Source organism: Oncorhynchus mykiss, chromosome 3, assembly GCF_013265735.2.
Source record: "Oncorhynchus mykiss isolate Arlee chromosome 3, USDA_OmykA_1.1, whole genome shotgun sequence".
Taxonomy (NCBI): domain Eukaryota; kingdom Metazoa; phylum Chordata; class Actinopteri; order Salmoniformes; family Salmonidae; genus Oncorhynchus; species Oncorhynchus mykiss.
Window position 1 is genome coordinate 60,272,815 of NC_048567.1, and position 18,203 is coordinate 60,291,017.

Consider the following 18,203-nt stretch of genomic DNA (forward strand, 5'->3'; position numbering starts at 1 on the left):
GCTATCTAGCTGCTATCAGCTTGGGTAGCAACAAAAAATGAGTTGTGTGTAGAGTACAACTTCAACTGCTATCAGCTTTGCTAAACACAAGGTCAGCGCATGCTTTAGGATGAATTAGCACACCATCGTGAGATGGCGACTCAAGAGGGGAGGTCCTCAACTTCAAAACTTTGTTCTCTCCATAGCAAAGCTAGTTCAGTTTACCTCACTGTACTCACTACTGGCCTTGTTTGTTGTAATTGAATGGCAAAGACACACCCAATAAATGTCCACATCAAACCACACAGTCATGGGCACTAGCAATTCTTAATGAGCTTTGATAAAAAAAACAAGGCTAAATCAAGAAGTGCTGTAGCCCTTTAAAAGCGCCAAATTAGTAATGATTTCAAAGAGACACTGTCTTGTCAATCAGTAACACTTTTTATTTTGTAACCCTTTTGTAACACAATAGAATAGTTTAAATGATCCGAAATAAGCATATACAAATAAAGGTGAAATAAATAAAAAATAAAATACAGTACCAGTCAGTTTGGACACAAGGTTTTTTTCATCTTTGTTTTACTATTTTCTACATTGTAGAATAATAGTGAAGACATCAAAACTATGAAATAACACATGGAATCATGTAGTAACCAAAAAAGTGTTAAACAGATCAAAATATATTTTATATTTGAGATTCTTCAAAGTAGCCACCCTTTGCCTTGATGACAGCTTTGCACACTCTTGGCATTCTCTCAACCAGCTTCATAAAGTAGTCACCTGGAATACATTTCAATTAACGGGTGGGCCTTGTTAAACGTTCATTTGTGGAATTTCTTTCCTTCTTAATGCGTTTGAGCCAATTAGTTGTGCTGTGACAAGGTAGGGGTGGTATACAGAAAATAGCCCTATTTGGTAAAAGACCAAGTCCATATTATGGCAAGAACAGCTCAAATAAGCAAAGAGAAACGACAGTCCATCATTAATTTAAGACATGAAAGTCAGTCAATCCGGAAGATTTCAAGAACTTTGAAAGTTTCTTCAAATGCATTCGCAAAAACCATCAAGCACTATGATGAAACTGTCTCTTATGAGGACCGCCAGAGGAAAGGACCACCCAGAGTTACCTCTGATGCAGAGGATAAATTCATTAGAGTTACCAGCTTCAGAAATTGCAGCCCAAATAAATGCTTCACAGAGTTCAAGTAACAGACATCACAATATCACTGTTCAGAGGAGACTGTGTGAATCAGGCCTTTATGGTCGAATTGCTGCAAAGAAACCACTACTAAAGGACACCAATAAGAACAAGAGACTTGCTTGTCCAAGAAACATGAGCAATGGACATTAGACCAGTGGAAATCTGTCCTTTAGTCGGATGAGTCCAACCGCTGTGTCTTTGTGAGAGTTTCCACAGTGAAGCATGGAGGAGGAGGTGTGACGGTGTAGGGGTGCTTTGCTATTGATACTGTCAGTGATTTATTTAGACTTCAAGGCACACTTACCCAACATGGCTGCCACAGCATTCTGAAGCAATACGCCTTCCCATCTGATTTGCGTTTAGTGGGACTATAATTTGATTTTCAACAGGACAATGACCCAACACACCCACAGGCCATGTAAGGGCTATTTGACCAAGAAGGAGAGTGATGGAATGCTGCATCAGATGACCTGGCCGCACTGTCACCCGACTTCAACCGAATTGAGATGGTTTGGGATGAGTTGAACTGCAGAGTGAAGGAAAAGCAGCCAACAATCCTTCAAGACTGTTGGGAAAGCATTTGAGGTGAAGCTGGTTGAGAGAATGCCAAGAGTGTGCAAAGCTGTCATCAAGGCAAAGGGTGGCTACTTTAAAGAATCTCAAATCTAAAATATATTTTGATTTGTTTAACACTTTCTTGGTTATTTTAATAGTTTTGATGTCTCACTATTGTTCTACAATGTAGAAAATAGTAAAAATAAAGAAAAACCCTTGAATGAGGAGGAGCAGTGTTGCATATGAATATGTATCTTAAAGAATATACTATGTTTACTACTTATAGGATGTTTATTGATGGTTGACACTTGATTCTTCGAAGGTATTAAAAGAATCAAGTAACTACAAAGTAACAGTAAATAACTTCCTAACAGATGGTATGCGAATGCTGTATTATTTTCAGGGCTTTAAAAAATATCAAGACAATTCTGGCTGAGCAACAATCATACAAAACCACCCTCAGTGCATTGAATAAAAGTAAAGACATTTTTAACACTTTAATAGTCTGGGAGGCTCTAGTTTACAAGCCCCCATTTTAGGAATGCACTGATTTGTAATTTCTCCCCTGCCCATAATAACATAGCAGGTGTTCGTCACTTCAGTTTGGTGACGGCTTGCGACTGTTTATTTTTAAACCCATTCCACTTTAGTGGACAATTCCGGTGGAATACCGGGCAGAAGAACTCTTGGGCCACCAGGTGTTAGGTGCGCTACTCCCCCCCCCCCTGACCCTAGGGACAGGTGCAGGCCAGGGAGAGAGGGGGTAAGGTTTGGGGGAGTGGTGGAGGTGGGGATCCTGTTGGAGTAAGGTGCTGTAGGATGCCAGGGGGGAGGACTGATGACAGCTGAGGGAGTGAGCCTTTCTCTGGCTCTGCCTCCATGCAGCCATGGGGTCAGGGAAAGCGGGTGAGCAGGGGGCGGAGGGTGAAGGGTGGAGGTATTTCTTCAGTATCGTATTTACGAGGCCCTTGTAATGTGTGGGGGTGGGGTTAATGCCCCAGCCGGCCTCTTCGGACTGATATAGACAAGAGGAAGGAGCTAGAATTCGCTCTGTTGGTCCTGCCTAGTTACTGGCATCGGCAGCTGAGGCTCCTACCCCTAATACCTCACACATCTCCCAGACATGGAGGACACCCAAAGCTCAGTGGTCATTCTGACCCCCACCCTTGCCTTGCGACCCCATATGGGATCATTCAAAGGGAGCTGGCCAATCCTCCCCTGGTCTAGTCATGGGTGACTATGGCCCTGGTCCAAAAGTAGTGCACTATAAAGGGGTGTCATTTGGGTCATAGCCCTAGTCTTGGTTCTGGGTTCCCAGATTACTAGCCTACCCCTGTCCACCCTCTTAACTTTCATCCCCAGAAGACAGATCATTGAGGTGGATCATTACCCCATTCACAGGCTATCAAAATGTACTGATGAAACTCTCTTCCATTGCAGCAAGTGTCTAAAACATGTATTACTCTATCTGGACACCATTACATTTTTTAATTTCTTTTTATCTACTATGTGTGTTAGTGTGTTTTTAATCTACTATGTGTGTTAGTGTGTTTTTTATCTTCAAATATAAACTAATAGTCTACAATAAAGATAAAGGACACAGTTTGTGAAGTCCATACAAACATAATATCATAAAAAATCTAGTTGAAATAGACATTTGCACATACTGGTAGCCTAGACCTACTTGTGTGACCCACTCCCCCATTTCCCCCATCATCCCCTCAGGTCAACTGCAGGAAGTGCCATGCCCCTGTCATTAGGTCAGCTACAAATAGAAACTGTTCCTTTTTTAAAACTGAGGTCTTCTGATTGATTTCTACCAAGTAGAGTGATTGCCTTCACATAATCATTTTGACAACCCATGAAGCATGACTGAGTGAGGAGCTGATTTCACTGTCATTAATCATAAAGAGATATAAGATGTGTCACCGAATGTGGGATTGTATGTCTCTGACTGTGTGTGCGTGTTTGTGTGCGTGTGTGAGAGAGTGGGGGGGGGGGGGCATTTGCATTCCGGTTTTACATTTCGTCTCAAGACATGAAAATAGCCTAGGCTATACTAGAAGTGATAACATAACAGGGGCAGTGACATCAGATATAGACCACATTAGAAGTAGTCATATCCCAGATTTGTTATTCTCTACTTGGGCCTATTTGACTCCATTCTCTATCTTATTTAGTTTTAAAAATGAAGGTTTGGTGAAGCCCATGAAAGAAATCCACCCTTGGCTGGTCAAAAAGTTATATTCTATTCCCACTTATTGTAATGCTTTCTATTCTATTCTATTTATATTATGTTCATCAAGTAGCCTTGACTATAGGGAAAATGCACGAATGAGAAAACGGTCAGAGATAAACAAATGTGCATCTCACTGCATGCATATAACCCACATCTGACTGGAAGAATAGAAAGCTTACATTTTATTAACTTTGAAAACTGAACCATCTTATTGTCACTGATAGCCCTCATAGATACATTTCCTCATAACGAGAGACACGGGAAAGATAATGAGCGATGTTGTGTGTCATCACACACAAGACTGATGATGCCTTCCTTGGCTCAGCCGATATTAAACAGTGGCTGTAAAAATTAGGCTATCGTTACCGGGCGGCTGCCCTTTAGGCTACCGGGTAACCCCGGAGGACCTCACTCACCGCTTCCCATGTTTTTATTTTTTTCCACAGCTAGCATCGTTTTAAATAAACATCTTCTGACGCTCATCCTCGGCCGCGACTTACATGGGGTGTCCCTATTCCATGTATAGAACAGCCCCCCACGCCTCTCCTGGTGCTGTCCAATCCCGTCCCTTGGGCTGCTTTGACAAGGGTACTTTGTAAAATATACTCATATATATATACGCCCAGATGCTCCCTTCATGCTCCGAGTCTTCTCCAAGCTTACGCGGGAACTGTCTGAATTATCGGTGAAGTAGCTAACTAACTTACTCTCTGCTAAAATGGCACCCAAGAAGGACGCTAAGGCGGCACCCGCCAAGAAAGCCGAGCCTGCAAAGGCAGCCGCACCTGCTCCCGCACCCGAGCCTGATGTGGTAGCTGCTCCCCCTGCACTTGACTTGTCCAAAGTCAAGGTAACTATGTTCTTTCTGCCTTTACCCTGCCTCCCCTAGCCTATGCCCTGCATCCTCCCGCTATCCTATAGGGTACTTTGTCTGTCTGCAAAATAAAAATGTTGATTATGCTATTCTTTCATGAGTCACAGTATAATTTAAATATTTACATTTACTAGGCTTTATTTGTTACTATGCTTCTTTATAGTCTCTCCGTTGCATATGTGTGATATAGTCGGTGTTTGGCCTGGTCGTTCGTTGGGAGTGTGTTTTTCTGAAGCTACAGTATGGTATGGTTGCCAAAGGTTGTGAAGGGCCATTATCACTCACTACATGCTTGATGCTACAATCATATGGGCCTAGACTACATATCATATGGGAATGTAAATCCCTACTAAATTGAAATATACAAATTGATAACCAATATATTTGTGTGCTGTTAGGATATTGTAGGCAAATATTACTTATTAGGCTACCTATTTCAACCTATGGAGTTACCACAGTTTTGAAATAGTTTAATTAACTTGAACAAAGTAGGCATACTGTTTTATTTTGACAAATAATTATGTTGGGATTATTTTGTCATGTTTTCCATAATGTATTATATGGCAAATGTTATGAGTGCTCTCTGAGACGGACCTAATTCTGAAGCAGGATTAAAAATGTTGAGACAGAACCTCGGACAGCTCCGGAGACGCGGTGCTCTCGCTCATCTAAGCCACGCCCTAAGCCCCTCGGCTCCCCTGATAGGCTGTACGAGTTTGTAACAAGGTGAAATGGCAATGGAACTTGTCACCAAATGTGGACATGTTCAAGTATCTAAAGATGGACCTCAAAGACCGAGTACCATCATAAGAGTATAGCTGTGGAGCTAATTTTGTTTCGAGGATTGGTAGGGGTAATATTTCTTAGCTGATGGGAGCATAGCCCCAGTGCTTTCCACTGGGGCACGCTTGTTGAATGAACGTTGTTTCACATAATTTCAACGAAATTACTTTGAACCCATGTGGAATCGATATATGTCTTTGCAGAGTGGGATATGTGGTGTTTTTGTTGGATTAGTCCAATTTATAATCCAATTGACTGTTATTTTCAAGCAAAATCCAATTGTCAAAATAACCTACAATAACAATCAGTATTGTTTAAGCAGCAATACAAGATTAAGAGATGCATATTAGGCTATATATCCCTTTTGCAGTTAGTCATTTGCAAAATGATTGTCAAATGTTTTTCTACATTGTAAGGAGTCAAAGGAAAATCTACTGGTACATAATCACTTGAAAATGTTATGTTTGATCTCAAGGTAGTGAGCCTAGTGTGTATAGCCTAGGCCTACTCCAACAGCCCAATAGCAGATGGCCTCACATTTTAGACAGTATGAGACCTAAAGTAAAACTGGGAGACTATTGCAGACGGGTACCCCAAAACCCCATCCCCTTCTTATGGCACTCTGTTTCATTGGTGTGTGAGATGGACTGTAAAATAGTAAGGAGATGACCCAAGCCCCCTGTAAGTCAGGAACTGGAGTTAAGTAAAGTGGAGTTAGCCTACTACACTGGTATTCTTGCGATACCAAGACTCTCGTTCCAGAATCAGGTTTAGGAGAGAAACTGTTCTGGGGAGATATAGAAAGGCTGTAGTCAAGGCTACTCATCAATTTCCCTAGACAGTATAATAGGAGGGTTTAAGTCCATAGAAAGTCTCAGATCTGATATAGCAGACAGTGGAATTGTGCCGAGATGGTATTACTACACTGGCTGTAAATGTTCCAAAGTGGACCCCCACTTTCTTTCAATGTTCTGATTGTTTTTCTCTGCTTTCCTCTACAGGTGGAGTTCACTCCCGACCAGCATGAGGGTATGTTCACTAAACCATATTACTAAGGGGCAGTTTAAAAGGCATGTTAAATGATCTATTGAAAGTGTTTCTTAGGCCAATACTATAAGCTAAATATGTGTCTTGAAAATCGGCCATATTACTATTACTATTACTGTAAAAAATAAATACAAATCTGATATCGCTGTCACTGCTGTAAAACGTTATCACTATCACTGCTGTAAAACGTTATCACTATCACTGCTGTAAAACGTTATCACTGTCACTGCTGTAAAACGTTATCACTGTCACTGCTGTAAAACGTTATCACTATCACTGCTGTAAAACGTTATCACTGTCACTGCTGTAAAACATTATCACTGTCACTGCTGTAAAATGTTATCACTATCACTGCTGTAAAAGAGATCACTAACACTGCACCTTCGCAGACCTGGGTTAAAATACTATTTGAAATCATTTCAAATACTTTTTCTGAGCGTGCCTGGCTGAATGGACCAATAGAATAATCCCAGAACCGCAAACCTCGCTCACCCGGCACTCCAGGCAGGCTAGAGCAAATATTTCAAATAGTATTTGAACCCAGGGCTGTACCTCTGACGGCTAATAAAACCCACTTTAATAAATCCACTTTAGGTCTTTTTACATATTATTTATCCAACATGGATTAGCTGCCACTGATTTCTATCTCAATGTTATCTCTTTTCCTACACCTGGACTAAGTAGTGTTTAAAAATATAACAAATACCAAACAAAATGCAATAGTAATATTTTGACTAGGCTTACTTTTCAACCTCAGGAGGGTATTTACAACTTAATAGCAGCCAATCTCAATACATTTTCCAAAATGTCAATGGTCAATCCTCTAAGGTTCTCAGGACACAGTTCACCCCTCTATATGAATGTAAAAACATTATGGCTAAATTAACACTGGGCAAAAAAGCCTGATATATTATATAAACAAACAACAAAACTATTCAATTAAATTCATGATATCTGTTTGGACCACAGATTACGGCACCACAGATTAGCGCACCACTTGACCCGTTATAAACTGTCACAATGAGTTATAACCTGTTATAACATAAGGCTAGTTGCAGTCAACTGACCAAATCTCCCCCTAGTGGCCTCATGGGTGGAATGTTATAAATATTTCATAATTAATTAACATTATTTTTTTAAACGCTGAATATCCGGTGTTTCTATGTTAATTGGTTTTGTGATATTAAAGTATTCTGTGATGTACAGTACCAGTCAAAAGTTTGGACACACCAACTCATTCCAGAGTGTGCAAAGCTGGCATCAAGGCAAAGGGTGGCTACTTTGAACAATCTCAAATATTAAATATATTTTGATTTGTCACTTTTTTGCTTACTACATGATTCCATATGTGTTATTGCATAGTTTTGATGTCTTCACTATTATTCTACAATGTAGAAAATTGTCAAAATAAAGAAAAACCCTTGAATGAGTAGGTGTGTCCAAACTCTTGACTGGTACTGTATATAAAGTGTCATATTGGGATGCAAACTCAAAATTGAATACATTTCAACTCTATATCTGACATGGTGCAGGCATGCTCTTTTTTTAAGCCAATGTGTTAAGCCCACCTTGATTTAGCTCACAGCAGTAAAATGTTTTAAAGTTGTCAAGCAATATGGAACATAATTTTTTTTTATCCATAGGCCTAATAACACATGTAGGATTTCCAAATTTTTTATTCCATTCTCATTGACATTCTAAATGTCAAAGACTTAAATGCATCCTGTCTCATATTGTCACCCTTTGATAAAGCTGAGCTCATTACCAAAGAATGCCCTGGAGGATGCCAACTGAGATCCTTTTTAACTCCTAAATTCGGAAATCCATAGTTGCTTCGCCCTCATGTTGGTGCTAGCAAGCTAGCAAGCCTCTAGGTAGTGCTAGATATCAACAGCCAATCCAGTAGGGGCTGGAAACTATAGTGAGCTTCGATTGGAATATTTGCATAAAGTTCAATTTTGGTCACCGCACCCTGTTCACGTCCATCGTCAGCAGGCGATAGCGCAGTCATCGCCCTGGCTGGTTGTTGGTTACGCTACTGTCAGCATTCTCTTGGTTTACTCAGTCCATTCACAGCATTGCCTTATAAAGGAGCGGGGCTCATATTCTCTCTTCAGTATTGATTCCAAGTTGGTCCCGTCTTGTGCGGCCCGCAAGAAATAGAGAGAAAGAGACAGCTGGGGCTCGCGCGGAGCAGGAAATCACAATATAACTATTAATCTTTCAACGGATCACTTTCAGTCGAGTTCCATCACAAGCCCATATAAATGTAAATTTCCATCATAAGCCCATATAAATGTTTAGGCTAGGTAGGTAACTCTTGTTATCTTCCCGTGCTGGTGTTGTCTCTCCCCATTGCACGTGCGCAATTGTTAGTGAGCAGTGGTGTAAAATACTTAAGTAATAATACTTTAAAGTACTACTTAAGTCGTTTTTGGGGGGTATCTGTACTTTACTTTTACTATTTATATTTTTGGCAACTTTTACATTATACTTCACTACATCCCTAAAGAAAATAATGTACTTTTTACTCCATACATATTCCCTGACAACCAAAAGTACATTTTGACAGGAAAACGGTCCAATTCACACACTTATCAAAAGAACATCCCTTGTCATCCCTACTGCCTCTGACCTGGCAGACTCACTAAACACAAATGCTTCCTTTGTAAATTATGTCTGCATGTTGGAGTGTGCCCCTGGCTATCCATCAATAACAAAAACAAGACAATTGTGCAATCTGGTTTGCTTAATAATAAGGAATATGAAATTATTTATACTTTCACTTTTGATACCTAATGACATTTTATCAATTCCATTTACTTTTGATGCTTAAGTATATTTAAAACTAAATACTTTTAGACTTTTACTCAAGTAGTATTTTACTGGGTGACTTTCACTTTTACTTGAGTCATTTTCTATTAAAGCCTTACTTTTACTCAAGTATGACAATATAATATTTTTTCCACCACTGTTAGTGAGGATGAAAAGTGAAGTGCAACAGCTTGCTGCTGCGCAAGTGCGCATGTGCTGACACAGAAAGCAGCCCTACAAAGATATTTCTCTCCATTTACCTAGATCCATTCTCAAACATTACCTGCTCTGCTTGATTGAAATGATATATTCGGCTAGGTATCCCTTGTAAAAGAGGTATTCTGACCTCAATGGGACTTCCTGGATAATTACAGGTTAAATCAAATATAAACAGGAGGCAATTCTACATCCAGATACAATAATAAAAAGGATAGGACGAAACTCTCATCATTGATTTGAGATATTTACAATAATCCCTGCAAAAACACCAAAGACCAAATGGTCTGCATGTTTGTTTCATAGATCTCTTGGTTTGTTATAATAGCTTCTGTTGGCCTCTAGCCCAGGTACTCTGAGGATAATAAAACCCTCTCTCTCTCTCTCTCTCTCTCTCTCTCTCTCTCTCTCTCTCTCTCTCTCTCCCTCTCTCTCTCCATCTCTCTCCCTCCCTCTCTCTCCCTCTCTCTCTCTCTCTCTCTATCTCTCTCTCTCATCTCATCTCATCTCACCTCACCTCACCACACCACAGACTACAAGGAGGCTTTCGGTCTCTTTGACAGGGTGGGTGACTCGAAGGTGGCTTACAACCAGGTCGCTGATATCATGCGCGCCCTGGGACAGAACCCTACCAACAAGGAGGTGCGCAAAGTCCTGGGCAACCCCTCCGATGAAGGTAAGACACACACATATACAATACGTAAACGGATACAAGGACACACAAGTGCAGGCATACACACACGCACACACACACATACACAAACGGATACAAGGACACACACGTTTGTCCTTATATAGCACACTAGGGAAGAGAACATGTCCTTCAGTAAGTAACCACACCATAGAGATAGATAGAAGACAAAAGACGGTTTTGGTATGGGCTGCGCCATTGAGGACTTCCACCATTTTGAAGTAGTCAACTGAGTAGGACTTCCTATGGGTTAGGAAAGGAGGGATCAGCCAATGAATTATACTCGTCAGCAAACATTCCACAACTGCAGGTGGCAGTAAATCGCCAACCTTGGCTTTATACCTTTTTCAAACAACATACTTCGGAGGTAGTATGCACCGTTTCAGTTTGTTTGCCAACTCATAGAAGTAGTAGAAGGAGAAAGCTGACTACCGTTGCTGCTCGTGCTCTCACAGACACAACGATGCGATGTCTATCATAGTCAATGGACTAGGCCTTGGCATTTGTCAGATCCATTTTATAGCACATTGTAACAATTCAGCACCTGTCATGATGGACAGATCCCTCCATTGGTGGTGTTAAGCCTGAATAGCTGACAGATCCCTCCATCGGTGCTGTTAAGCCTGAGTAGTTGCAGAAGGTCTTTGAAGTAGGGTTACAATACCTGCCAGTGTGAACCATTTTTTAACATTATTTAACTAGGAAAGTTGGTTAAGAACAAATTCCTATTTTCAATGATGGCCTAGGAACAGTGGGTTAAGTGCCTTGTTCAAGGCCAGAACGACAGATTTTTACCTTGTCAGCTCAGGGATTCGATCTTGCAACCTTTCGGTTACGAGTCCAACGCTCTAATCACTAGGCTACCTGCCGCCCCATCTATGTATGTACTTATATTTTGACACACACACACACACACACACACACACACACACACACACACACACACACACACACACACACACACACACACACACACACACACACACACACACACACACACACACACACACACACACACACACACACACACACACACACACACACACACACACACAGAGTTTAGTCTCAATGGTATAACTGCTAGTAGTGTATTGTATGATGTGGACCTACTGTATACTTATAGTGCATTTCCTCTCACTCTGGCTGCCCACAGACATGGCCGCCAAGAGATTGGAGTTCGAGGCCTTCCTTCCCATGCTCCAGCACATTGTCAACGACCCAAACAAGGGAACCTTCGATGACTACGTTGAGGGTCTGCGCGTCTTTGACAAGGAGGGCAACGGCACCGTGATGGGAGCTGAGCTGCGTATTGTTCTTGGAACACTGGGTGAGTGGCTGCCTTGGTTTAGTTGTAACATGAAGTGTGTGTGTATGAGTGCATGCGTTCCTGTCTGCGTATATTATATGACACCAGACCAGCTGGTGACCTGACCTCTCTCACCTCTCCCTCCCTCTAGGTGAGAAGATGAGCGAGGCTGAGATTGATGGCCTCATGCAAGGACAGGAGGACGAGAACGGCAGTATTAACTTCGAGGGTAAGCTTTCAAGTCTTCCAAGTATTAGGTCACATCCCAAATGGCACCCTATTACATATAGGGAGACATTTTCGTAGTGCCAAACCAATGTCAAACAATTACCATAAACCTCATTATAATCTGACAGCGTGATTTGATACTTCTCTTCAACAATATGCATTATAAGTCGGTGACTTCCCACTGGGCACAGACGTCAGTTCAACGTCTAGTTTGGATTTCAGTTTATGTGACAAAACAAGCAAGTATAGTGTAAAGCAGTGATCATCAACTCGATTCAGCCGTGGGATGATTTGTTCTTTCATGGAAGGTCAGGGGGCCTGAACATAATGACAAATCATTTGTAGACTGCAAATTGACTGGAAGAAGGTCAAACAGATATATTATTTGACTAAAACATTATCATTTCAAACTTTGCATACATTTGTATACGATCACATTGATTCTATATTATGTGTGGGAATACTTTGGAAGAGATTTCCTAAATTAAAATCACTTGGAGCTGATTTGCTGGTGTTTTTACAGTCTTTAATGTCCAACAAGTAAAAATAAATATATATATATATATATTTTACTTGTTGGATATATATTTATATAGATCTATATATATATATATATTTATGCGCTTACTCACTCCTCTGTTTTAATCTTTTTTATTTCCCCTGTGACCACCTCCTAACCCTCCCTCCTCACCCCTCTACTCCCCCCCTCCTTTGTCTCCCCTCACTCCTTCCTCCCTCCTCACCCCTCTACTCCCCCCCCCCTCCTTTGCCTCCCCTCACTCCTTCCTCAACCCTGCAGCCTTTGTCAAGCACATCATGTCTATTTAAGGATCCTCCAGCTGCAGTGGCTAACGAGGAAGCTAACGTGTTATCTGCAGACCCAACGGTGTCAGGACATCCACTCCCCCACAGTTCTTCACCACCACCTGATAAAGAGACAGGGGGAAAATGGACTATGAGATGTAATTTTTGTTGTTAGTTTCATTCTTTTTCTTTTGGTCTGACTCCGACCTCCGACTCTGCTCTCTATTTTCCTCGATTGGAAGCTGTCCTTTTTTCTCTCCAGCCAACCGTCAGATGCTCTTGTTGTCTTGTCCCCTGGTATGCCTCTCCACCGTGGGTCGGTGAGGGAAAAGAGGTAGGGATGACTCACTGAAACGTTGCAGTAGTTAAGATAAACCTTCCATCACTTACTTACTCCCTGGATTGGGCCAGTAGAGGTGACTGGCTTTGCTCAAGACTGGCCATCAAAACTCACTCTCCCTATCTATCCCCTCAGTCTTAATTTATTTATCTCCTCTGCTATTTCACATAATAAACTTTTCAAAAACCCTCTGGTGTCGCAGCTCTTATTCTTTGCTCTGCGGGAGAGTGCAGACAGTGAGGTTATGTCCCAAATGGTACCCTATTCCATATATAGTACACTACTTTTGACCAGTACCCAATAGGCTGCCCTTTGGGATGCATCTTGAGTGTAGCTACAGGGTAGAGGTTAAAACAGACCAACACTGATGGTGGCCTAGCAGCCGAAACATTTGTTTTCTTGTTGCATCTCAAATAATGATTAAAAGATTTTAAAAATATGTGTCACTCTCTTTTTTTTAAGTATGGGTCTTGCACTTTAGAGGGGGGTAACCAAGGTTATTATCGTTTTTTTTTAATATTCCTATTTCTATTAGTTTTAAGAATTTTATTTGAAATTCAGTTTCAGATCCACTTTTGATTTTGTTTAGTTAAAGTTTTACAAAAACTTTTCTATGTCATTTTTATATTATTTAGTTTCAGTTTTAGGGACAGAATGAAGCCTAAGGCTAGGAGCCTTTTATGTTTTGTATAGTGTTTGTGTTTTTTGGGATGTCATTTATTGCCACTGTGGGGCAGTAATGCATAAGGTAATGGGTCAGGTCATAGGTTCGGTTTAAAGATACAGTCGACGAGATAATGTAGATCAGGGGTTCTCAAACCTCTCCCCAGAGACGCCCAGCCGTTCCATGTATTTCAACTATTCCACAGGTAGCATACCTGATTCAAAATGTCACCTAATCATCAAGAGCTTGACTGGGTGAATCAGGTTGGTTTGTTCAGGGTTATAACAAAATTGTGAAACATCTGGGGGTCCCAGAGGAGAGGATTGAGAACCACTGACGTAGATGCACAAGTTAACAGTAGTAGTGGGTCAGTTTCCACAACAACCAGAAGCGTTGAAGTGCGAGACTAAACTTCTCCACAGTTTTGGTCCCGTAGCTACCATGTTGTAGCAGCATGAAGCGCACCCGTGCACATGCGCAGATATTATGTGTGAATGTGTGATAGCAGTCTTGCATCTGCTCATTTCAATGGACGCGTTCGAGTGGATCCTTTTTGTCAAGTCAGTGGACCCTTTCGAAGTTTGTTGCATTCTGGAGATAAAAAACAGGTAGACAATGAACTTTACAAAAAAGCGTGATCAAAACTCATGAAGTTTTGTCTGCAGTCGACTGGAGGTTTCTGCAGCTGCTCTTCGCCAAAGTCATCCTGCAGCCATCGCCTGCATTGTGGGAGACTTTGTCAACCAGTCATTAGGGTCATTTTGTTTGACTGTAATAACATTGGTGGTAACTATAAGTTCAGCAAAGTGTGGAAGTACTCAAAACGAGAGTGTTCTTCGTAGTTTTTTTATTGTCATTAATTGTTAAGAGCATTTTTATATTAGTACCTTATCAACAGGAGAAAAAACTGTGTACATCTAATTTTAATGACATTAACAGTTGCTGTAGGTTGGGGTAGAGGATAGGAGATAGGGGGATGCAGAAAGTACATAGAAGCAAACAAACATCAGGAATACTAGGAGAGGAAGGAGGGCTGAATACCACAATGGCAACAGAAAAAATACACCGTAACACTTTATCAAACAGATGCAACAATATTTGTTGAGTTTCCTTTTTTTAAGTTTGTTTATATGAAATGTATTTTTTTTATGCATTTTCCCCCTTTATTTCCCCACCCTAAATGTTTTACACAAAACAAACCTAGCATCTAGAAGTGAACTGTAAGGACACAGGGTCCAGAGTTCCACAGCTGCTTCCTAAATTGAATATTTAAATAATAGTCATAGTTTCATTCACAATATTGTTCAGACAACTGCAAGCCCTCTTGAGTGCATTCTCAGCCTGCTCGAAGAGCCTTGGGTTGTTCATCAAACACTATGGACTAAAAGATCTTACAGCCATCCAATGCCTACTGTAGCTAGCGTTAGTGAATGGATCGTGATCACAGCTTCTGTGAGCTTTCAGCTACATCAAAGTTTCTTTTGAACTGAGATTTGTGAGATGAGAATCACTGCAGCATCCTCTTAAACTTAACCAGGACTGGCAAACCAGCCTTCTAGAAGAAAAACTCCCAGAGAGAACTCTTGAGAGTAGCATTATTTAGTACTCTGAAAGTAAAATATATTTTATAATCAGAAATATGTCATGTGTATCTGAGAATTGTATTATGGCATTGCCTTTGCCATTGAGATTTTATGTTGGGACTCTTAATATGAAACTACCCTTCCCAGACTCACCTGCGTGTGAGGAGGATTCACGGGAGAGATGTGTGAGTGACAGAGAAGTGAAGTAATGGAGATGTAGCCTAATGTGTTGTGCTACTAAAGTATGTGCTGCTGCAACTTGGAATGATTCAACTCTAAAAAATATCTTGATTGTAACCTGACTTTTTATCATCGAAATCCACGGGCTCTCGGACAAGGTGATAGATAGTTAAGTAACATAGTTAGGGTACATTTAATACTCTAAGTAAAATAAGCCCTGTTCGAGCCAGAATGGCCCATATGGGCAGGAGCCTAACTCCTGTTTCTGTAGTGTGAGGCAGCTTGATGTACAAGTACACCCCCTGGACAGGAAGCTAGTCTGCCACAGGGCCTTTAGTACTCTATTGCAGGCCTGAAAGATGCACGTCTTAACAATATCAGCACAGTTGTCTGAAGTCAACTTCAACAAGCATAACATACTAGTCAACTAATATCTACAAAAACATGAAGAAGTGTTCATATCTTTATCCAATGATTCAGTAAATAACTTACTCAAATCCTTTTATTTCAAATAGAAAATAGCCTCTTTCCGTAACTAGAATTGATACATGCTCATCATACCATTATCTAGTGCTTGCAGTAATGCAATTGTTGCAATAAGTTAAACTTAAAGGACTTTTTTTTCTCACTTTTTTTAAATCGTTTTTTGAAGAGATGTTGTTGCTGACAAAGAGCTCGCATATATACTGTATATATATATATACAGTACCAGTCAAAAGTTTGGACACACCAACTCATTTAAGTTTGAATTTTTTAAAAACTATTTTCTACATGTTAGAATATTAGTGAAGACATCAAAACTATGAAATAACACACATGGAATCACGTAGTAACCAAAACAGTGTTAAAAGCAAATCAGAATATATTTTAGATTTGAGATTCTTCAAAGTAGCCACCTTTTGCCTTAATGACAGCTTTGCACCCTCTTGGCATTCTCTCAACCAGATTAATCTGGAATGCTTTTCCAACAGTCTTGAAGGAGTTCCAACATATGCTGAGCACTTGTTGGCTGCCTTTCCTTCACTCTGCGGTCCAACTCATCCCAAACCATCTCATCCTTCTTGGTCAAATTGCCCTTACACAGCATGGAGGTGTGTTTTGGGTCATTGTCCTGTTGAAAAACAAATGATAGTCCCACTAAGCACAGACCAGATGGGATGGAGTATTGCTGCAGAATGCTGTGGTAGCCATGCTGGTTAAGTGTGCCTTCAATTGTAAATAAATCACAGACAGTGTCACCAGAAAGCACCCCCACACATCACACCTCTTCCTCCATGCTTTACGGTGGGAACCACACACATGGAGATCATCCGTTCACCTCATCCGTTCACCTCAATTGTAAATAAATCACAGACAGTGTCACCAGCAAAGCACCCCCACACCTCACACCTCCTCCTCCATGCTTTACGGTGGGAACCACACACATGGAGATCATCCGTTCACCTACTGCCATGTCTCACAAAGACATGGCAGTTGGAACCAAAAATCTCAAATTTGGATTCATCAGGACAAAGGACAGATTTCCACAAGTCTAATGTTCATTGCTCATGTTTCTTGGCCCAATCAAGTTTTTTCTCTCTTTAATGGTGTCCTTTAGTAGAGGTTTCTCTAAAGCAATTCAACCATGAAGGCCTGATTCACACAGTCAACTCTGAACAGTAGATGTTGAGATGTATCATTAACTTGAACTCTGTGAAGCATTTATTTGGGCTGTAATTTCTGAAGCTGGTAACTCTAATGAACTCTGCAGCAGAGGTAACTCTGGGTCTTCCATTCCTGTGGCGGTCCTTGTTAGAGCAGGTTTCATCATAGAACTTGATGGTTTTTGCGACTGCACTTGAAGAAACTTTCAAAGTTCTTGAAATCTTCCGGATTGACTGACCTTCATGTCTTAAAGTAATGATGGACTGTCATTTCTCTTAGCTTATTTGATCTGTTATTGACATAATATGGACTTGGTCTTTTGCCACCCCTGCCTTGTCACAACACAAACGCATTAAGAAGGAAAGAAATTCCACAAATTAGGCACACCTGTTAATTGGCACACCTGTTAATTGGCACACCTGTTAATTGGCACACCTGTTAATTGGCACACCTGTAAATTGAAATGCATTCCTGGTGACTACCTCATGAAGCTGGTTAAAATAATGCCAAATGTGTGCAAAGCTGTCATCTAGACAAAGGGTGGCTACTTTGAAGAATCTCAAATATAAAATACATTTTTGAAACACTTTCTTGGTTATATGGTTCTATATGTGTTATTTCAACATTTTGATGTCTTCACTATTATTCTACAATGTAGAAAATAGTTTAAAAAAAATCTAATGTAATGAATAGATGTGTCCAAACTTTTGTTTATATAGTTGTTTATATATTTATTATATATTGGATGTTGGACAAGCATGATTTGCCTCAAGGATGCTTGATGTATGGTGAATGTTGAGTCTGGCATCCATTCACTTTACTGAGAAAAAAAAGACGTGTTGGCGAGTAGGAACGGGCATTGTATGGGCATGGCCACGTGACTTTCTACCTATGGCAAGAAAAAGCTGCTTCTAAGCACTGAACAGAGACCACCCCACCCTATACCTGGCCCTTACCCAGATTATTTTGTGCAAACAGCTAAAGCCGATTTGGGGTCAGTGCTTCGACACCATCTAACTATTTATATACCTATCTATCTATATGCAGCATAAAGA

General features: G+C 40.7%; 1 protein-coding gene across 2 annotated transcripts; it reads left to right on the top strand.

The window, feature by feature from the left end:
• Positions 1–4,430: 4,430 nt before the first annotated feature.
• Positions 4,431–13,266, top strand: myl1 (myosin, light chain 1, alkali; skeletal, fast). 2 transcript variants are annotated; one of them, NM_001124291.1, is given in 9 exon segments: positions 4,630–4,727; positions 4,729–4,750; positions 4,753–4,824; positions 6,633–6,660; positions 10,241–10,384; positions 11,553–11,726; positions 11,857–11,934; positions 12,733–12,772; positions 12,806–13,263. In NM_001124291.1, coding segments are annotated over 8 exon segments (582 nt in total). In that variant the 5' UTR covers positions 4,630–4,692; the 3' UTR covers positions 12,762–12,772; positions 12,806–13,263.
• Positions 13,267–18,203: the final 4,937 nt, after the last annotated feature.

What these genes read in the sequence shown, in the direction of transcription:
- myl1 (XM_021581343.1), top strand. Translation starts at nt 4,693, where the DNA reads ATGGCACCCAAGAAGGACGCTAAGGCGGCACCCGCCAAGAAAGCCGAG. An exon ending in TTGACTTGTCCAAAGTCAAG is followed by an intron (nt 4,825 to 6,632) that starts GTAACTATGTTC and finishes TTTCCTCTACAG; the next exon opens with GTGGAGTTCACTCCCGACCA. An exon ending in TATTGTTCTTGGAACACTGG is followed by an intron (nt 11,727 to 11,856) that starts GTGAGTGGCTGC and finishes CCCTCCCTCTAG; the next exon opens with GTGAGAAGATGAGCGAGGCT.